The sequence below is a fragment of the Mastigoproctus giganteus genome, chromosome 6 (genome assembly GCF_048544385.1).
Source record: "Mastigoproctus giganteus isolate SK-2022 chromosome 6, ASM4854438v1, whole genome shotgun sequence".
Lineage (NCBI taxonomy): Eukaryota > Metazoa > Arthropoda > Arachnida > Uropygi > Thelyphonidae > Mastigoproctus > Mastigoproctus giganteus.
In genome coordinates, this window is record NC_143580.1 from 152,057,383 (window position 1) to 152,080,673 (window position 23,291).

General features: G+C 36.7%; 1 protein-coding gene across 1 annotated transcript in view; it reads left to right on the top strand.

The window, feature by feature from the left end:
* The window catches only part of Psn (presenilin), a 228,676-nt gene that overhangs the window by 87,976 nt on the left and 117,409 nt on the right, over positions 1–23,291 (top strand). The window contains exon 4 of the mRNA XM_090376534.1: positions 11,588–11,655. Within this exon, the coding sequence (XP_090232660.1) occupies positions 11,588–11,655 (68 nt within the window). The remainder of the gene's footprint in view (positions 1–11,587; positions 11,656–23,291) is intronic.

Here is a 23,291-nt window from a genome sequence, read left to right on the forward strand (position 1 = left end):
AACACTGGGAAATGGAAAATGAGAGCAGGTGTGTGTTATCATTAGCATTAGTAGAGGCATTTGATGCAAGAAAGCAAGCTTATGCAGCATCAGCAAAAAAAAAAAAAAAAAAAAAAAACCCGCTTCCACTTCACCCCTCTGTTCGTTCAAAATACCTGTCCAGCTGAGCCTTAAACTTATTTAGGCTATCAACCTCCACTACAAGGGATGGAAGTCTGTTCCACCAACCAACCACCCGCTGGCTAAAGGCAAATTTCCGCACGTCTATCCTACATCTATCTTTCCTCAATTTGAATTTATTCCCTCTCAGGTGATTATTCTGAGTGAGATGAAGAATCCCATCAGCATTGAGCATGCTCAAACCATTCAAGGCTTTATACACCTCTATCAGATCACCTCGCTGGTGCCTAGTCTCCAGCAACAACTGTTTTGCAAATTACAGACACTGTAATTTGCAAAACTTAAGCCTTTCTTCGTAAGAGCACCCCTTTGTTCCATTCACTAATCTTGTTGCCCTTCTCTGTACTCGTTCCAGCAGCTCTACATCCTTCTTGAAATGAGGCCTCCAGACCTGTATACAGTACTCTAGGTGTGGCCTGACCATTGCCTTATACAAGGGAATAATCACTTCCTTATCCCTGCTGGAAAAATTCCTGTATATCATTGACAATACTCCATGAGCCACTCTTGCAGCCCGTCTGCACTGCTCAGAGAACTTCATATCTGCCTGCACAACCACCCCCAAGTCCCTTTCATTCTCTGCCACTGTCAGTGTAGTACCACAGAGTTGATACGTTGCTCTGGGGTTGCTGTTTCCCATGTGTAGTACTTTACATTTGTCAATGTTAAACTTCATTTGCCACCTCTCAGCCCATCTGCTCAACCTTTCCAGATCCTGTTGCAGTAGCATAGTGTCAGTTGTGTCCTTGACAACCCTGCCAACCTTTGTATCGTCTGCAAACTTGGACATTAAGCTTGATATACCATCATCAATATCATTCATAAACACCGAAAACAACAACGGACCCAACACTGAACCTTGAGGAACTCCACTAATAACATTAGTCCACGTTGAGCAGTGTCCATTGATTACCACTCTCTGTCTTCTGCCACTCAACCATCCCCTTATCCATAGCAGCAATTTGCCTCCAATGCCACACTGCTCCAATTTGTGCAGCAGTCTTCCATGTGCAACAGTATCAAAAGCCTTTCTAAGATCCAAATATATAATATCAAAGTTATTCCCTGCATCCAGTTCTTTTGTGACTGCATCATAGTATCCAATCAAATTGGTCAGGCAAGACTTCCCCTTAACAAAACCATGCTGTGTCCGAGCTATAACTGAAGTCTTGTCTAAATGATCCTGCAGTGCTTCTTTAACCAGTGCCTCCATTAATTTTCCTGGAACAGAAGTTAAGCTCACAGGTCTATAATTACTTGTGTCAGCCTTTGATCCTCCTTTGTGAATTGGGGTCACATTTCCAGTCTATGGGTACCTCCCCTGAGTCCAAGGAAGCTCTCATAATTATGGCTAAGGGTTTGCTTACTTCCTTTGCTGCCTCCTTTAATATAACTGGATAGATCCCATCCACCCCGGGTGCCTTTCTTGTGTTTATCTTCAACAGTTTCTCCTCCACTTTACTCCCAGTTATTTCAAGATTCTGTAGCTTACTGCTAGAGTTGAATACACCTCTGGCATTCCCTTCGCTGAATAACTCCTCATGTGTGAATGTCGATGCAAAATATTCATTTAGTTTGTTAGCTACCTGAGCAGGATCATCAACAGTTGACCCATCAATATCAAGTGGACCAATCTGATTCATCCCCTTCCTTCTAGAGTTTACATAAGTAAAGAACTCTTTGCTGTTTTTCTTTGCATCCCTTGCCAAGGATTTCTGGTAATCTGCCTTTGCCTGCCTAACCTCCTTTGTAACTTGGTTGCATATCAACTTGTATCTATCATAGGCTTCTGTGTCGTGTGTTAATTTGTAAGTATCCCATGCATTTTTCTTCTCTGCCATATGCCTCATTAGTTCATCTGACATCCATTTTGGCCTAAACCTTGAACAATATTTCTTAGTTGGTATGTAAAGCCTAGTAGCTTCCAAGATAAGTTCTTTGAATGCTTCCCATTTTGAATTTGCTGTTGGTAACATCATCAGTTGGTCCCACTGTATAGAATTTAAATACTGTCTCAGTCCATCGTAGTCGCCTTTACGGAAGCAATAACCCTTCCCTTTACCCCTAATGGTAGTTACCTCTTTGAGTAAATCCCACTTCAGCACACTATGATCACTGCCACCTAGTGGTTCATTTATCTGCAGATTCTTAATGCATGAAGAATCACTGCTGATAATCAAATCAAGAGTATTACTCCCTCTAGTTGCCTCCCGAACATGCTGATGTAGAAAACAATCATCCAATAAATCCACAAAAGCCTTGCTAGTGTGTGAGTGACCAACCCACAAATTCCAGTCAATATCTGGGAAATTAAAATCCCCCATTATAAGACTCTGATTTACTGGCCCACTCTATTTCCCTGTACAGTTTCTTATTATACTCATCAGAGTCATTAGGCCTATAGCACACTCCTACTCTCAATTTTGATCTCCCAATGCTTATGTCACACCAAACTGACTCAACACTGCACTGTCCAGCGATGTCGACTGGCTTCACTTCCTTGGTTTTTATGTGTTTCTTAACTAATAGCATAACCCCCCCCCCTTCCTATCCTGTCTATCCTTTCTGTAGACGTTGTACTCCCCAAATTGCAGTTCTGCATCCCTTATATCTGTGTGACACCACGTCTCTGATATCCCAACAATATCTGCCTTTGATGTTTTGAGCAATACCTCAAATTCATCAAATTTATTTACTAAACTCCTAGCATTGGTGTACACGCAAGTATACCTGCACCTGTTTCTATTCTTAGCTACCCTAATACAACCCATGTGTTTACGTGTACCGCAATGGCTCCCAGCAGTCTCTGAAATATCGTGCATCTTGTTTTTCAGGCTTCTGCTCATTCTAATAGAAGCAGTGCAAGAATCTCTTTCACCTCTGCCAGTGGCTACTGTCAATCTTTTGGTCTTTGTCTCCCCCCAAGCTAGCAGTGTTATAGGCCTAATGACTGATGAGTACAGTGAATAGTTGTGCAGAGAAATAGAACAGGCCAGTAAATCAGAATGTCTTGTAATGGAGGATTTTAACCTTCCAGATATTGACTGGAACTTGTGGGTTGGTCACTTGCATGCTAGCAAGACTTTTTGTTGATTTATTGGAGGATTGTTTTCTACAGCAACATATTCAAGGGACAGCCAGAGGGAATAATACTCTTGATCTGATCATCAGCAGTAATTATTCATGCATTAGGAATTTGCATATAAAGGAACCACTAGGTGAAAGTGACCACAGTGTACTGACGTGGGATTTACTTAAAGATGTAACTACCATCAAGGGTAAAGGGAAGGGTTTTTGTTTTCATAAAGGTGACTACAGTCATCTCAGACAGTTTTTAAATTCTATGCAGTGGGATCAACTGATGTGTTACCAACAGTGAATTCTAAATGGGAAGCCTTGAGGGACTTAATCTTGCACACTACTAGGCTTTTCATACCAACTAAGAAATACTGTTCAAGATTCAGGCTTAAATGGATGTCGGATGAATTAAAGAGGCTCGTGGCAGAGAAGAAAAATGCATGGGAAGCATATAAATTATTAGGCGACACAGAAGCCTACGACAGATATAAGCTTGTCTGTAATTAAGTCACAAAGGAGATTAGGCAGGCGAAGGCAGATTATGAGAAATCTTTGGCAAAGGACGCATAGAAAAACAGCAAAGAGTATGTAAACTCTAGAAGGAAGAGGATGAATCAGATTGGTCCACTTAACATAGATGGTTCGACTACTGATGATTCTGCTCAAGTAAATATTACTTGTAATTATTTGTAATACTTAGAGCAAAGTGGAGGAGAAATTGTTGAAGTTAAACATAAAGGCACCTGGGGCAGATGGAATCTATCCAGTTATAATGGAGGCAGCAAGGGAAGTAAGCAAACCCTTAGCCATAATTATGACAGCATCCTTAGAGTCAGGGGAGTTTCCCATGGACTTGAAATGTGCAAATGTCCCCAATTCACAAAGGGAGTTTAAAGGGTGACAGAAATAATTATAGACCTATTAGTTTAACTTCTGTTCTGGGGAAATTAATGTAGTCACTGGTTAAAGAGGTGATACAGGATCACGTAGACAAGACAGCAGTAATAGTTCAGACACAGCATGGGTTTGTTAAGGGAAAGTCTTGTCTGATAAATTTGATTGGCTACTACGATGTGGTCACAAAGGAACTGGATACAAAAAATAATTTTGATATCATAGACTTGGATTTGAGGAAAGCTTTTGATACTGTTGCACATGGAAGACTGCTGTACAATTGGAGTGGTATGGCATTAAGTGCAAGTTACTGCAATGGATAAAGGGATGGTTGAGTGAGAGACAGCAGAGAGTGGTAATAAATGGACACTGCTCTAAGTGGTGCAGTGTCATCTCCAGAGTTGGGTGCTGCGCCCATTGTTGTATATCAGGCTTAATATTCAAGTTTGTAGATGATACAAAGGTTGGCAGGGTTGTTAATGACAGTAAAGGCAGTATACTACTTCAACAGGATCTAGAAAATAAATCAACAGGATCTAGATCAGGGGTTCTTAACCTTCTTAGTTCCACTGACCCCTTTGCCAGTCAGGTGAATGAAATGGACCCCTTCTCAGAATAATGTTTTTAAATGCATAAAATAAAATTACAAAAACACCAGTTTAATGAAATAGTTACCAAAATTAAAAAAAAAAACATTATACAGTAATATATGTGTTTCTATCTTAACACATTAAATAATAATACAATACATTTAAAATATAGGAAAGTTGAAGTTAAATTTTATTTTTTAAGGACATATCAGTGTGAAGACTGTTGTTGTTGTTTATCTTGAATAAGAACATTAAACTGTGGTGTGGTATTTGACAAGGCAACACGCATGTCATGTTGTACATCTAATCGATTTCGATATTTTGTTTTCATTGTTACAAGTGCTGAAAATCCCGATTCGCACAGATATATTGTTGCAAATGGTATCAAAGCTTCCATAACTCGCTTTACAAGACGAGGATTGGCTATGATTGGAGTTTACCTCAAAATTTTGAGGTAAACTCCAATGTAGTAAGTTTTTTGACCTAAGATCAATGAGTTCATCTTTGGTTAAGTCAGCATCTTCGATACAGTTTATATCAAAAAGGAAAGGATTTCGGATCCATGGTTCAATTTTCATGCCTTCAAGATAGAAATAACTTTTAAAAGAGTTCTGTAATATTTCCAAGTGTTCGCAGATCTCTTTTCAAAAAAATTGAGAGAGAAGTTGCATTTCAACTACATCTTGGTAAAGCACTTCTGCAACAGTGGAAAGTTTACAAGAATGTTGGTCTCTACTCACTTCTTCCATATTGGTAACTTAGCCAAGAAAGCTTGTAATATTTCAGTTGCATCCATAGTGGTGACTTCATGACCTTGAATGGAAAGATTTATCTCATTTATATGGTGAAAAATATCTGCCAGGTAAGCCAACCCATGAATAAAATCCTTCCTTTCAAAATGTTCCAAGAGTGGGTTTTCTCTTTCTTCCAGAAAAAGTGAAACTTCTGCCCTTAGTTCGAACAAGCGCTTCAAGACTTGTCATCTTGAAAGCCAGCACACTTCTGTGTGGTAGAGAAGCACTTCATATTCTGCTCCCATTTCTTGACAAAATCTTTTAAAAATACGATGATTCAGAGAACTTCTTTTGATAAAGTTGATAACTTTTATGGCTGTTGACAATACTTCTTTCAGGGTTGTTGGAAGAGTCTTTGTTGCCAGTGCATGTCTGTGTAAAAAGCAATGAGTGATGACGACTTGAGGAGCTTCTTTTTTCACTAAAGTAGCAAAACCAGATGCATTACCAAGCATCGCAGGAGCTCCATCAGTGCAAAGAGAATGAAGTTTTCCTTTCCATTCAAAGTTTCGTTTGTAAAAAAAACTTTTTACCATTTTGAAAACGTTAACGGCCTTTGTAGTTTCTGAAAGAGACTCACAAAATAAGAATTCTTCTTTGATGGCATCAGCATGCACATAGCGAACAAAAACAAGGAGCTGGCTACATTTGAGAAATGTCTGTAGTTTCATCCAATTGCATACTCAAGGAGAATGGCGAGGCTGCCATTTCCTCGATGACCTGCTTCAAAATATTAAAAGGCATATCAACTATTCTAGAATGTATTACATCATTTGACAAGGGAACAGCTTCCAGTTTTTTTCTCTGTTCCAGTCCACAGACCAGTTCGACCATTTCCAATGCACATGGCTTTACTAAAGTCTCTCCAATAGTGTGGGGCTTCTTTTGCTTGGCAATCCGGTAAGCAACTTTATAGGATGCTTCAAGAAAAGGTTTTCGTGAAATGGCAAATCCAAGTTTTGGAAGTGTCCCTGCTTTTCGAATTGAGATTTTTTCGCACGAAAAAAACCAGCATCTTTAGATGCATTTTCAGCCAACAAAACTGAAAGAATCTTTAGATGTCTTTCAGTTTTGCTGGCTTCATACTTCCGTTCGCAAGAATTTTTCCACATAAAAAACACTGCGGTATTTGAGTCCCGTCATGTTCATTAATGCAAGTGAAGCCAAATAATACATAGTTTTCATCATACTTCCTTTTCTTCGACATTTCAACTTAAATTTGGTAACAAATGTTAAATAATTAATGCAATATTAGCAACTAAGAAAGACATATACGAAGACTGTGTGCATCGACAGACACACGGTGGGCATGCATACACGCCTGTAGCACTGCAGGGACCTCCACCGTTGGACCGGTATACGCACACACACAGCAGTGAAAAGGTTAAATTACACACTTCAACTGTTATCTAAACGTAGGACGTGTTTGAACATACTTGGTTTACACTCATAGCCAGCATGTCTATTCGTGTTAAAAGTGGCCTACTAGGCGCTGATTTGCCGGATAGTTTGCCAACTACGTCGCACGATAGTCTGTCCATAGCAGGACTGCAATCAAGTGCGATCTAGTGGCAGGTCTAATAACTGCCGTAATTTCAAAGTAACGATGAGCGTAAGTGATTTTTCGTGATATGCAATAACTATAATATGATATGAAAATATCTATTATTTCTATTGGTGACTACAGATACAGCTAATACAATTGTAATTTATTACATACATACATTCATAAGTGAAGGAAATTATCCCATCCAAGCTCACGGACCCCCTGAAATCCTTCCATGGACCCCTGGTTAAGAAACCCTGATCTAGATAAATACCTTTCTTCCTTCCTTTTTAGTTTTGGGAAATGGATGATAGGGACTAAATTCTAGGAATCATTCATGGTGCAGTTTGTGTACTTCGTAAAAATCATTTCCAGTTCAGGTGACATTTATTTCATATTTAATTTGAACCTTTGACACTAGAAAGGCCACTCTTTACAATGCATTGGCTTTGTTTATTGGTGCATTCACAGGCTCTCCTCATTTTTTTATATTCAACATTGTTCATTCGCTTCCCTTTCTAGTATATAGCAGTCGGTGTCATGTCTGTGTTCAGTGGTATCAATAAATTTCATGAATGATGAAATTTATTACACATTATTATTATGTTAATACAAAATTATCATGGATAATTATTATAGTAAACTTTTTAAAATTTGGTGCACTCAGGGATTGAGAAATGCAAGATTTTAAAATTTTCTGGATTTTAGAGGTATATTGATTGAGCAGTTTTAGAGGAGCACATTTCAATAAACGTTAGCACAAACAACTGAACTTATTTACATTTGTAAACATTTATAATGACTACCTTGTCTTTTCATTTGTTTTTGCAGGCAAAGAATTTAAAAACTATATAAATAATGCAATAGTTCTTAATTCCCACAAGAGGACAAACTTGCCTTTGTAACGAGTTGTCCTGTATTGCATTACTTTCAACAGGTAGCTTTAGCTATATTATAACTTTGAAAACAGATTTTATATACAGGCCAAACATACAACAATTCTTTACATATTGTTCTGTATATTAGCATTAGAGACCACCTGCTATCTGATGAGGGACCAGTTAGTCCTGCAACAGGCTCTCATAGCAGTCTCATCTTTTAAAACAAATGGGCAGTTAACTTTTTATAGAGGGCATCTGTTTGAAAGTAGTACATTACCAGGGCAACTTATTGCCCTGGTGATAAGTTGCCTTGATTCTGACAGCCGAACAAAGGCAAATTTGTTCAGATGTCAGAATCTAGATCAGCATTATCTGCATTTAAATAATGAAAACAGGACAAGATAGTTGTGCAAGCATCTTATAAAGAAAGAAATGTCACTCTTTTTTTTTTCTGTATAGATTCTTAAACACAAGTGTGATCACTGACAAGTGCTGGTTTGCTATTTTAATATAATATTTTATTTAATGATTAAAATGTTGATTGTTAACTCTCTATACATTAAAAAAGTTTTCCTCCTAGTGATATTATATTTATTCGAGCCAATGGGAGAAGAGGGCATGGCAATTACGTCACTACAAATGCCCAGGTAAATAATTATATTGTTGTCTTCCATTGAAAGATAACTGCCTCCATGACGTTCATCAACCTTCTGCACGTGCTTCACTGTCCAATACATGACCATGCCTGGCATCATTTGATGTTCCATTGTAATGTCAGCTGATGAAGGGACCCAGTATATAGTCTAGTATTTTGTAAACATTTTAAATATTTGTATAGCTTGTTAAATATTTTAGTTAAATATTTTAGTCCTGCTCTTTGGGATGCAACAGTATTCCTTTGGGATGCAACAGTAACTGCATTATGGAACCCAAAGCAATAGGCCCTTTCCTAAGTGACCTATGTAAACACAGGTAAATAATTACATAGTGATATTTATTCCACCTTGAGAATGTTGTGTGGTGGGATAGCCAATGGGAGAAGAAGATATTTGGTTTGTGTTGTACAACTGGGCAGGGCAATTACGTCACTACAAATGCACAGGTAAATAATTATACAGGTCATTTCCTGATTAGATATCGACCAGTGTGTTTCGACAGGTATGTCTTTTACGTAGAAAAGATTTGACTTGCTCCATCAAACCTCTATATTTTATGTAGAAAAGCATGTGTGGGGAGGGCTGGCGAGCATTAATTATTATTATTAAAAAAATTAATAATTAATTATTATTATTATTTTTTTTTGTTAAATGTGCTGGATTATAATGAATTCCACATTTTAGAGTGCTGGATTTTATAGGGTTTGCTGTATTATTATATATTGATACTAATAATTAGGACTAAGGTAAAGAAAGCCAAGACGAGAAACATCAGATAACTTACGCGGAAAATTAGTTTTCTGACACCGGACTCTAACGCTGCTCGCTCGGTAAACAGATGGTAGGTGTTATTGGGCTGGAGCTGAAATCGAGAAGGATATATTGATTGACAGGTAGCCGTGGCAAACGTTGAAATTATTGGTAGTCGACATGACAGACGACAAGCTACTGTGTAGTCATTGGTTGGCATTATGATGTGTATTATGAGTAAAGAACGGTGCATAATAGTTTTGTGATGAACAGTAAACAGGTAATAGTAGTTTAAGATGAATCTTTTAAAGATGAAAGAAATTTGTAAGGAAAATAAAACAGCTGATTTTTTGATGAAAACTAAATTAATAAAAGTTTCGTTCTGTTCATTTTTATGTTCTTCGTTATGTTTTTTTTCTCATTATTAAAAGCAGATTTTTGGAGTTCATGAGTGTTTTTACTATATTGTTGATTTAGTTTTCTTTATTTTTCGAAGGTTTCTTTTTTTTTCGTTATATTTCGTAACCTAACCTTAAACGTTAGATTAGAAAATAATAGGAAAAGAAAGATTCTTTATATATATATATATATATATATATACATACACACACACACACACGTTTAATTGTAGATTGTTACCGATTATTGGTGTTTTTCATATAAGTATTAGTGTTCATACAAATTTGTAATCAAGTTAACCTAGTTTGGTTATCTTCATTCCATATAATGTACAATTGGCCTATGGCAAAAATACAATGGCATTAACGCAGCACAGAAGAACTCGCAAATCTAAAAGAATACATACATCTAAACGTAATAACCACATTTTATATATATATAGTGAATAGCTACTGAGGTGTTGATTGACGTTATGATACGTGTGTATCCGCACGAGTGTCTTTAAAAATAAAAGTACAGTAATAAAAAATTAATATTTTGTTCATAAACAATTTATGCACTAGTCCACCCATGATTCTAAAGAAAAAGGTTAGGTTACCCCACCCCATTTTGGGAGGGGTTCAAGCTCCCATGGGATTCAAGTGGAGGTAACCTGACCTTTTTTCACCATTAGGGCATATCATTGAACGAGAAAATAAAAATACAGTCATAAAAAAATTTATTTTTTTATGAATGCATTTCTAAGTATGACTGTGATTCTAAAGAAAAAGGTTAGGTTACCCCCTTCACTTTTGGAGGGTCTCAAGCTCCTATGGGATTCAAGTGGAGGTAACCTGATCTTTTTTTAACCATTATGGAAAGCATTCATTAGGGAATGTGCGATTAGGGCAAGTTACCATTAGTGCTACTAAAGTGATACTAAACCAATGTTATCGTGTGTTGTGTTCGCACACCAATCAGCACATCGTTTGCCATGTCTACCTGTCAATTAGTATATCATTCTTGACTTTGCTCCAGACCGATAACACCTACCATCTGTTTACCGAACGAGCAGCACTAGTGCCCCGTATCTGGAAACTAATTTTCCGCATAAGTTATTCGACGTGTCTCGTCGTTCTTGTGTTGGCTTTCTTTACCTTCGCCATAATTAGGTATTATTAAGTTAATTCTAATAATTATAATTAAATATATAATAGTTAATTCTATAATTAATAATAGTTAATAATTATTAACTATTATTATTATATTAATTTTTTTTTCTATTTTCATTCTTGTTAATAGCATGCAAAAAAAAGGTATTAAAAAAGCTATATCATGACTGTCATGATTCCCACAGCTTTACTCTGTTCTCTACAACCTTGGATATTATCTCCTTTAGGGTCTAAAAAAGGTTGAAGGTATTGAAAAAATAAGCATAGTACATTAAGTGTGTAGGTCTTCAAGTAATGTCAATCATTGCTTCATATACTTAAAAAAAAAACTACTAAAAATCTACTAAAATATTGACAAATTATGAAGGTCTGGAAAATGTAGTCCTGCTTAGTGTTCTCCAGGTGCTGGAACTAGGGTTTATCATATTTAGGTATACTTAATATTTGTATTTTTCTATTTCTGAATGTCCATTTTAAAATTAAAATAATTAATTTTTGGTTCAGGATAGAGTTTATATAATTAATGTAAAATGAAATTAATTATGATTTAGACAACTGCTTTAAAAACATCAGTTGGAAAATATATAATAATTTTTAAGGAAGCTTGATTTTCAGTTGTTTTCCGTATGTTTTTTTTTTTTTTTTAACTTTTATGGTATCTTTAACAGGTTATTCATGGGTGGCTAATTGTATCTTCATTGATGCTCTTATTTTTCTTTTCATATATCTATCTTGGGTAAGTAAATTTGGCAATTCTTTTTTCTCCTAATAGATATATTTTGAACTGGCATTCTATTTCCTGTACTTACCTGGTAAATGGGATGTCATTTATAATGTTTTAATTGTTTTAATATCAATGTAAATCATTTAACCACTGAAATATCCTTTGCTGAGTTTGAAAGTCTGCTTGCCAGTGGCAAGTAAACTCTCGATATCACAAGTATAAAATAACATTCTCTCCCTAATAAACAGAAAAATGATATTGCCATAGTTCTATTAAACAAAACAGATGAATATGAGTTTGCTCCGAGAATGTAATTTTCACCTTTCTGAATTTTTTTCCAGTCATTCACTTGAGTGCCAACTGGGCTAGCTGGGTGGGTAAAGTGCCTGCCTAGCAACCCAAAGGTCATGGGTTCGAATCCCACCTCGGGCTTGGATCAAAGTACTGAAAAAACCTTGGGAGGTGCATTATGGCCGATGCGCCAATAACTACCAAAAAAAAAAAAAAAATTCACTTGAGTCATAAACTTAACCTGTGTTCACTATGGCATGTTTGTGTAACTTGCTCTAGCTAAATTTTGTTTGCTAATTAATTATTTTATTTTAATACAGTTATCTGTTTATTTCTCTTTAGTTCAGTGTTAATTTTCATATTTGCATTTATTTTAGACCTAGCAAATGATTGCATCAACATTTAAATTTGCATTTTGGTTTATGTTTGCGTATTTAACATAGATCATAGTGGCCACGACATACTTTCTACTTAAGTTTGAGTTCTTTGTTATTCATTATCTGCTTTGGATTGTATAGAAACACCCAATGGCACTTTGTTGGAAAGTGTCAGTGATTGAAATGAGATTCTTGTAGGTTCCCAGTTCTTCCTATTTTCTCATTTACAAAAATGAGAAAAATAGGAAGTTCATTTTAACCTTTAGTAAGTGTGAGCATATGTCTCCTTGGGTTATGCCCTCACACCATTTCAGATAAGTATTGCTTTGTTTTGTTTCCCCTTATTTTATATCAGTTTATTTCATTTTATTTTTAGATTGTCTTTGTATATAGCAGAATCACACCTTACCAAGTTTAAACTTAATAAGACAGCAGGAATTTGTACAGGCAACCCCCCGTATAATGCAGCATACTTCTACAACACGTTTTTCTCTCTAACACGGTTAGAGAATTAATTGTGGCAAACCTTGCGTAACACAGTATTTTTGAGCTTTTGCATGGCAGAAACCCTGCTATTATGTTGGATGTAATTTTTCAACATTTCCATTCTTTTTTGTGAATCCTCTCTGTTGACCCCCTAGTCGTTATGCAAAAAAAAAATATATATATATATTGGGAAATTCCCATCTTTTATTTTGTTGGGAAATCCCTGTGTTATTTCTGTGCTATTGAATTTGTACTTATTTGAGACCATAAAAAAATTGACTTTGAAGCGTGTGGTTCATGACTTTTAATGTTTTTGTAAGGTTATTTTCATTTTTATTTGATCGTTTAGTAATACATACCCATGTATTACTAAACTTTGTTCTTAAAAACTGTATTGGAATAATTTCTTTATTGTGAATTAAATTCCAGTCCTAAATTATGCTGAAGAAAGTAAAAAAGTACAGCTCAAAAGAAACTATTTCTTTAGAATCAAAGATACAAATTTTGGATCATCTTAAAAAAGGGGAAGGTATCATATGTTGCAAAAAAGTTTAAATTTAAATGAAGCAACAATCCTGACCATAAAGAAAAATGAACAGAAAATTCATTTCTGCAAATATGACAGCTTGTCCCTGAGCGCCAATAACTGAGAAAATGGAAAAGGCACTCGGTATTTGGATTGACAGTAACAGTAAAAAATGGATCCCATTAAACAGCAATGTAATTAAACAAAAAGCACTAAAAATTTATAACCATTTAAAAGAAAATCGAGGCTCTTCTGTTAACCCAGAGTTTGTTGCCAGTAAAAGTTGGTTTGAGCAATTTAAAAACTGCTTCTCTTTACTTAATTAAGAATTCAGGGGGAAAGTGCATCGGCTGATAATGAAGCTGCCAGGAAGTATGTAGAGGAATTTCAAAAAATGATTGAAGAACACGAATACACACCACATCAAGTTTTCAATGCCAATGAGACAGGTCTTTGGTGAAAAAAATGCCCAACAGGACATTGATTTCAAAAATAGAGAAAACTGCACAAGGTTTTAAGGCATCAAAAGATCATATAACAATGCTTATGTGCAATAATGCATCAGGAGATAACATTATAAAACCTATGCTAGTTTATAGATCCTCTAATCCTTGTGTAATGAAAGGTGTAAATAAAAACGCATTACCCAGTATATTGGATGCAAATAAAAAACCTTGGGTAACTGCCAATTTGTTTAAAGAATAGTTTCTAAATTATTTTGTGCCAGATGTGGAAAACTATTTAAAGCAGAAAAATCTAAATTTCCAAGTTTTATTACTATTGGATAATGCGCCAGACCATCCAAATGATTTAAGTCATCCAAATGTTGAAGTAATGTTCCTACCACCTAATACAACTTCTTTAGTTTCAGCCATTTGATCAAGGCATTATATTTACCTTTAAAACTCGTTACATCAGAAAATTGTTGCAATGGAATTTGGAAAAAAATTGATTCTGAACATATTGTTCAGAATCAATTGGTTTACATTTTCCCTACCACTGAAGTCAGACTGACAGGTTGATAATTTCCCACTTCACTTTTAGAGCCACCCTTATGTATGGGAGATACATTGGCACTTTTCCAACCCAAGGGAATCTCCCCAGAGTCGTGATGCTCACATAATTAGCCTCAATGGTTCAATGCACTCACTTGCCCCCTCCCCCTCCCTTAAGATTATAGGGTATATTCCATCAACTCCAGGAACCTTACTGGCCTGTAGGCTCGAAAGTTTTTTTCATTAAATAATCTTGCGAAATTTCAATGTCATTAATTACATATTTTTCAACTTCACTCCCACAATTTCCCATTCCCGCAAAAGGTTTTTCATTTGTAAATATCGATGCAAAATAACTGTTGAGTTCATCTGCAACGGCAGCTGGTGTATTTAATAATATCGCCTTTCCCTTACGTAAAGGTCCGATCTGGTTTGTCCTGCTCTTCTTGGCATTTATATATGTGAAGAATTCCCTATCTCCCCTCTTTGCTCTGTTTTCTAGTGATTTCTCATAAACTGCCTTTGCCTGTCGAACCTTTTCTGTGGCTCTATTACAGATCACCTTGTAGCTGTTATAGGCTTCAGTACTTTTTATTGCTCTGTAACCTTTCCATGCCACCTTTTTCTGCTCAAGTAATGTGGCAACTTCATTATTCATCCAACCCGGAACCCTCCTCGTGGAGTATTTTTCCAATGGTATAGACGCATTCAAGGCATCTGTGATTAATGTCCCAAAAGCATACCATAGTTCAAATGTGTTCATTCTCTGCACGATATCTACCCAGTTAATAGAGGCTATGTAGTACCTCAAGGCATCGTAATTTCCTTTTCTGAAATTAAAACCCATTCCTTTGCCTTTTACTGCTACTTCTCTCATCATCATCCACCATAAAACTCCGTGATCACTTCCTGCTACTGGTTCCTCTACTGTCAGCCCTGTTTTTGTCATCTGATTCATGGGTGATGATGAGGTCCAGGATATTCTTCTCTCTAGTACTCTCCCCGGCGCCTCCGTAGCCAGGTGGGAAGGAGCAGCAGTGCATAGCACACGCTTCTTGATTAGACCGGGGTTCGAGCCCATCACCACCAAATATGGAGGATGCAGAAAGGTCAGTGAATGACCACTGCATATCCCAGAGCAATATGGCCTTAGTTGCTAATGCTCCTAAAAAAAAAAAGTACTCTCCCCGACATGCCGATACAAATAGCAGTCATCTAGTTGATTTAAAAATTTTGTTCCCCATGTCGAGTTTCCTTCCCATTTACTCCAATCAATTAGAGGCAAATTGAAATCACCCATAATAAGACATTGATGCTTACTTTCTCATTCCATTTGAATGTCGAGGCTTTTGTCATAATCTTCACAATCACCTGGTCTGTAGATTACTCCTACTCGCATTATACCTTTGTTTCCAACTATCTCACACCATACAGATTCTATACTAGCATGTGAAACGTCTGAATCCTAGAAAGCTATCGTCACACTCAGGCTGCTTCTGATAAGAAGCATACCCCACCACCCCATAACTGCTAGGCTTGTACATATGTATAATCAATACTCCCAGCCTCTCTGGTGTCTTGCAAATGTAGAAAACTTGTACCCCCTTCCCCCCCGATTGGCTATATATAGGAGGATTTATTTACTTATTTATTTTTTACTATTAATTCTAATCTTATTAATCATATTTATTATTATCTTCATATAACATACCTAAATATCTGAAGGATGCTCACAGAACTATGTTCAGGGTCCTACTATAGGAATGGGTATAGCAACCCCGAACTGCCCCAGCACTATCGTTTTGTCTTCTCTGGTACTCTTTTATGCTTTCCTATCCCCTATATTTTTATTTCTTGTGAGCCATTAGTTTATCGAATGCAGTATTCGAGATGCTTCTTTTCTGCTTTAAAACACTTTTCTCGCCTATATAAAGTTTAGCGACTATTAACAGCTACTTTGCTAGCTTATTCCTTTCTATCCTGGGACGCATTCCTTCACGTGTTTAACCCCTACTTCATTTTACATTCATAACTTAATTTACTGCTTAATTTACTTTAATCGAATTTAATTTAATTTAATTTACTACTTCTCTAATTTAATTTATTTTACCACATCTGCAACTCAACTTTCAACGCATGGGGTAGTTAGCTTAATTTAATTTTAATTTTTCTGATTTCTTACACTATAGATCACCAGCTTAAACCATATATACTTTAGCTCACATTCAGTTGAAACTTTTTATTACTCCACTGCAGTACAGATTGCCACGACCCTAGTAATTTATCCCATTTCTTTCTTTTTATTCTTTTTTAATCTTTACTTCCAGCCTCTGTCTGATCAGCCATGAAATATACGCACACCCTATGATTTGAATTTAAATCTTAACCCTAACTTACTTTACCTACTTTTCACCTGTACCACGTGCTGCATATATTTCATGTCAGAAACACAGGCTTTACCTGTTTCCTCCTTTCATTTTAGCGGCTGGCCCCGGATGAAGGTGCTGAGGTCATAGGATGAACAGCATTAAGTAATTCTTATTACTTCTTTTTATCTTAGCTCCCTTCTTTGTTCACCGTGATAGCGATTTCTTTTCCATTAGCCCTTTATTCTCCATAACGTTAGCGCGTTGCCTTTCTCTACTACAAACTTATATATACATATATATATCTGTATATATGTATCTATATGTATGTACAGTGAAATTTCTCCTAACGGACACCTCTCTTTAACGGACATCTCTCTACAACTCACATTTTCAAATTCCCCAACTCTCCTCTATTGGTTTTAACGTGTTTTCAGCTTCTGTCTAGCGGAATTCTCTGTAACGGACGCGGACAGGCAATTCGCACTGCTTCGTTTAGATTAGCATTTAATTTGATCTCCCAATAACGGACAGCAGGCGAGCTCACGGCCCTTTTTCTAGGAATGTTTCTTCCGTGTATTGGCTCAATCGTGTGTTTATTTTCTATTTCCGATTCTCTGAATTTTATCAAGGTTTACGTCGCAGTTCTAAACCCTTTTTCAAGAATTTTAAGGCACGTGTAAAACTTCTGATGAATTCGGTGTGTGCAGGGGGGGGGGGATTTTGTCGGCCTTTCGTCTTTTGAGTTTCAGTTTTCAGTTTTGTTCAGTGTCGTGAAGTGCACAATGTCTTCTCGTAAACATTTAACTTTAAAAGATAAAGTCGAACTCATTAATACGTATGATCGGCAAAAAAATAGTGTTCGCAATCTCGCTGCAAAATTCAAAATCGGGAAGACGCAGGTAAGCGACATCCTAAAGAAAAAAAATGAACTGCTCAAACAATTTTGGCAACACGGAAATGATCAGGTTCAAAAATAATTCCCGAAAACTGTTGGACTTCAAATTGACAATGTTACGTATGAGTGGTTTTGTCGCGCACGTGCTAAAAAAATTCCCCTTAATTGGCCTATTATTAGGGAAAAGGCTTTGGAGGTTGCAAAATCTATGGGAGTAAATGAGTTCAAAGCTTCTGTGGGATGGCTAGACAAGTTCAAAACTCGGCATAAAATTTCTTGGAAAACCATAAGTGGTGAAGGTGGATCTGTTGATACTGGGGTTGTAACAGAGTGGACAGTCAAATTGGAAGATTTATGTCATGATTTTGAAGCTAAGGATATTTACAACAATGACAAAACAGGGTTGTTTTTTAAAGCTCTTCCTGAAAAAACAATGAGTCTAAAAAACGAAAAGTGCCAGGGCAGAAAAATTTCTAAGGAACGCTTGACTGTACTATTGTGTACAAATATGCTGGGAGACTTTGAACAACCTCTTGTTATAGGAAAACCACAAAATCCTCGTTGTTTCAAGGGCATAAAGTTGAATCTTTTGAACGTTGACTGGAAGTCTAATAAAAAAGCATGGATGACACGAGATATCATGAGTGAATGGATAAGTCACTTTAACCAAAACATGATTCATCAAAACAGAAAAATTATTCTTTTCATGGATAATGCTGCATCTCACCCGCACATTGAATTGTCCAACATTCAAATCGTTTTTCTGCCACCAAACACATCTGCAGAGTGTCAGATGTGTTCTGCCACCAAACACATCAGCCCTTGGATCAAGGGATAATAAAAAATTTTAAACTTCACTACAGAAAACGTGTTTTAAGACATCTCATTGCAAACATGAACGATGTAACATGTGCGAGTGACCTCGCAAAGAAACTCAGCATCCTAGATGCGATTCAGTGGATTTCCTCTTCAGTAAACGCAATTAGAAAACTGAACTGTTTTGTAAAGTCTGGCTTCTCAAACACAAAAATTGAAGTTGTGAACAGCAATGTGGAGCACCAAGAAGAACAAGAACTTCAACATCTATTGATAATGTACGATACTTCCGCTACAAGTGACCCTGGCTACAAAGATATAGACTCGAACCTCACTACAGAAGATGGTGCTTTAGATATCAACGACATTATCATCGATATTTTTGAAGAAGTTCCTCATGAGGATGAAGAAATGGAAGGAAGTCATTCTGTCGAAGAACATATTAATGACGAAGCACTGATGAAAATAGAAAAGCGCTCGTACAAATCAATCATTTAAAAATGTTTTTCGCCGCTGAAGAAGATACTGAAGGACTTTCAATGGTTTCTTCACTCCAAACACATGTTGAAAACAAAATTATCAGCCGGAAGAAGGTGCAGAAGAAAATAAGTGATTACTGTATGTATTTTTCTTAAGATAAAGTCATAATATGCATAGCACAATTGTATGTATATTATTTACAAAAATATTGTGAAAAATCTGTATATAATTTAATTTAATTTTACATTAAACGTTTAATGATTTTTCTTTCTTTCTTTTTTTTTTTCTCCCTCAGACTTCTTGTTAGCGGACACTTCTCTCTAGCGGACACATACTCGTTCCCCATGGCTGTCCGTTAAAGGGAAGTTTCACTGTATTGATATATATATATAAATATATATATCGGTATATACATATGTATATATCGGTATACACACACACACACACACACACATATATATATATATATAGCCTATATATCGGTATATAGGCTTTGACTGTATCTACTAGCTGTTTTGATGATTTTTAAATCCTGTTTTGTTGTTAATTTATAAGAATAAATTAATTACATTAAAAATATTTCTTCTTACATCCATTGTAATACTGTTAAGATAATGAATACATTAAGAAGTGCACAATTTTAATTATTAATTGACTTTATTCTAAACATTTCCCTGATATCATGATGGGTTCAGCACTAGGTGTGACTTTTAGAAATGTGCCTTCCAGAGGATTAAATGTTGTGCCAACATTTGAAAATCCTAACATATTAGCATTAGTAGAGGCACATGATGCAAGAAAGCAAGCTTATACAGCTTGCTTTCTTATACAGCTTATACAGCATCAGCAAAAAAAACCCTTCCTATTTCACTGATCCATTCATTCCAAATGTTTGTGCCTTTCCTTCTCCCTTGAATATATTTAAGCTATCAACTTCCACAACAACAGATGGAAGTTTGTTCCAGCAATCAACAACCCGCTGGCTAAAGGCAAACCTTCGCACATCTGTTCTACAACTGTCTTTCCTCAGTTTGAATCTATGCCCCATCAGGTTTGTAATCTGAACAAGAGGAAGAATCCCCTCAGCATTTAGCCTGCTGCCGACCGGACTAGCCAGGTGGGTAAAGTGCCTGCCTGGCAACCCAAAGGTCACTAGTTTGAATCCTGCCTCTGGCTTGGAACACAGTAAAATGCAAAAACTTTGGGAGGTGCATTATGGCCACAGAAGCCGATGTGCCAAGAACTAACAAAAAAAAAAAAAAAAAAAAATTAAGCCTGCTCAATCCATATAAGGCTATACACCTCAATCAGATTGCCTTGCAGGTGCCTTGTCTCCAGAAGCTGCAATTTGCAGAACTTAAGCCTTTCTTAATAAGAGCACCCCTTTACCTTCACCATTCTTGTTGCCCTTCTCTGTATTCATTCTATCAACTCTATATCCTTCCTAAATTGAGGCTTCCAGACCTGTATGCTGCAGTACCCTAGGTGTGGCCTGACCATTGCCTTATACACGGGGATAATCACATCCTTATCCCTGCTCGCAAAATTCCTGTATATCATTGACAAGACCTGGCAGCCTGTCTACACTGCTCAGAAAACTTCATATCTGATTGCACAATTACCCCAAGGTCTTTTCATTCTCCAACACTCTGAGCGTAACACTACATAGTTGGTACATTTCTCTGTGGTTACTGCTACCCATTACAGTACTTTGCATTTGTCAATATTAAATTTCAGTTGCCACTTCTCAGCCCATCTACCCAACTTTTCCAGATCCTGTTGCAGCAGCATACTGTGTCATTACTGTTATTAGCAACCCTGCCAGCTTTTGTATCATCTGCAAAATTTGACATTAAGCTTGATATACCTAAATCAATATCATTGTTAAATATACAAAACAACAGTGGGCCCAACACCAAACTCTGAGGGACACCACTAATAACATTAGTCCATATAGAGTAGTACCCATTGACCACCACTCTGTCTTCTCCACTCAACCATCCTTTTATCCATTGTAGCAACTTGTCCTTAATGTCATACTGCTCCAATTTGTACAGTAGTCTTCCATGTGCAACAGTATCAAAAGCTTTCCTGAAATCCAAGTATATGATATCAAAATTATTTTTTGCATCCAGATCCTTTGTGACCACATAATAGTAACCAATCAAATTAGTCAGACAAGAATTCCCCTTGACAAACCCATGCTATGTCTGAATTATTGCTTCAGTCTTGTCTAAATGATCCTGCAATGCTTCTTTAACTAGTGGCTCCATTATTTTCCCTGTAATAGAAGTCAAACTAACTGGTCTGTAATTACTTGTACCCTTTGATCCCCCTTTGTGAAATGGATATACATTTGCATATTTCCAGTCCATCAGGATTTCTCCAGAGTCCAAGGATGCTCTCATAATTATGGCTAAGGGTTTGCTTACTTAATTTGCAGCCTCCTGTAATATAACTGGATAGATCCATCCATCCCAGGTGCCTTTCTTATGTTTAACTTCAACAATTTCTCCTCCACTTTGCTCTCATTATTACAAAATAATTTAACTCCTTGTTAGAGTTTGATAAACATCTGTCCCTCTCCTTGAATAACTCTTTATGTGTGAAAGTAGATGCAAAATACTCATTTAGTTTGGCGGCTTCTGAGAATGATCATCTACAGCCAAAACAACCCCGGGGGCTCACATCTGGTGAGTATGCGCTTGGCACACCCAGGGTCCTGAGCTGGATATCATCATTCTTCTCTTTCTTGGTGGTTCCCTTCTACTTCTCTCTCTCTCTCTCTCTCTCTCTCTCTCTCTCTCTCTCTCTCTCTCTCTCTCTCTCTCTCTCTCTCTCTCTCTCTATCTCTCCTCTCTCTCTCTCTCTGGGTAATTCAGAATTTTTTTTTTTTTGCCTGGTGCAGCATAAGCCTTAAGCTTCCTTGCACCATATGGTTAATAATAATAATAATAATAACCATTGATATTAAGAGGACCAATCTGATCATCCCCTTCCTTTTAGAGTTTATATAGGTAAAGGATTCTTGCTGTTTTTCTTTGCATCCTTTGCCAAAGATTTTTTATAATTTGCCTTCGCTTGCCTAACCTCCTTTGTGACTTGATTACAGACTAGCTTGTATCTACCATATGCTTCTGTGTCACCTGACAATTTGTGCCTCCCATGGATTTTTCTTCTCTGCCATGAATCTCATTAGTTTATCTGATATCCATTTGGACCTGCTTTTTGTTCAAACTATTTCTTAGTTTGAACAAAAAACCTAGTAACTTCCAAGATTACTTCCTTGAATGCTTCCCATTTAGAATTTGCTGTTGGTAACATCATCAGTTGGTCCTAGTATAGAACCTAAAAATCTCTGAGACCATTGTAATTGCCTTTATAAAAGCAAAAACCCTTCCCTTTACCCCTGATGGTAGTTACATCTCTAAGTAAATCCTGCATCAGTGCACTGTTACCTAGTGGTTCCTTTATCTGTAAATTCTTAATGCATGAATAATCACTGCTGTTAATCAGATCAAGTGTTACTCCCTCTTGTTGCCTCTCTAACATGCTGCTTTAGAAAACAATCATCCAATAAATCCACAAAAGTCTTGCTAGTGCACAAATGACATACCCACAAATCCCAGTCTATATCTGTGAAGTTGTTAAAATCCCCCGTTATAAGACAGATTTACTGGCCCACTATATTTCTCTGTATAATTGTTCATTATACTCATTGGAGTCATTAGGCCTATAGCTAACTCCTACCCTCATTTTTGCTTACCCAGTACTTATGTCACACCAAACTGACTCAGCATTGCAGTGTCCATCTATGTCAACTGGATGCAATTCCTTAGATTTTGTGTTTCTTAACTAATAGAATAACCCCTCCTCCCTTCCTATCCTGTCTATCCTTTTTGTACACATTGTACTCCCCAGATTCCAATTCTACATCCCTTATATCTGAGTGGTGGCACCAAGTCTCTGATATCCCAACTATATCTGCCTTGGATATCTTAACCAGCACTTCAAATTCATCAAATTTGTTTACTATACTCCTAGCATTGGTGTTCATGCAAGTATACATGCAGCTGTAGTAGTAGTAGTAGTAGTAGTGGCATGTGATGCAAGAAAGCAAGTGTATGAGCTTATGCAGCATCAGCCAAAAAAAAAAAAAAAAAAAATCACACCATTTCCTCCAAATGCCTGTCCAGTACTTCCTTAAATTTATTCATCCTATCAACTTCCACAACGACAGATGGAAGTTTGTTCCAGCAATTAACCACCCGGTGGCTAAAAGCAAATTTTCGCACATCTATTCTACATCTGTCTTTTCTTAATTTGAATTTATGCCCCCTTAGGTTTGTAATCTGAACAAGTGGAAAGGTCCCATCAGAATTCAGCGTGCTCAATCCATTCAAGGCCTTATAC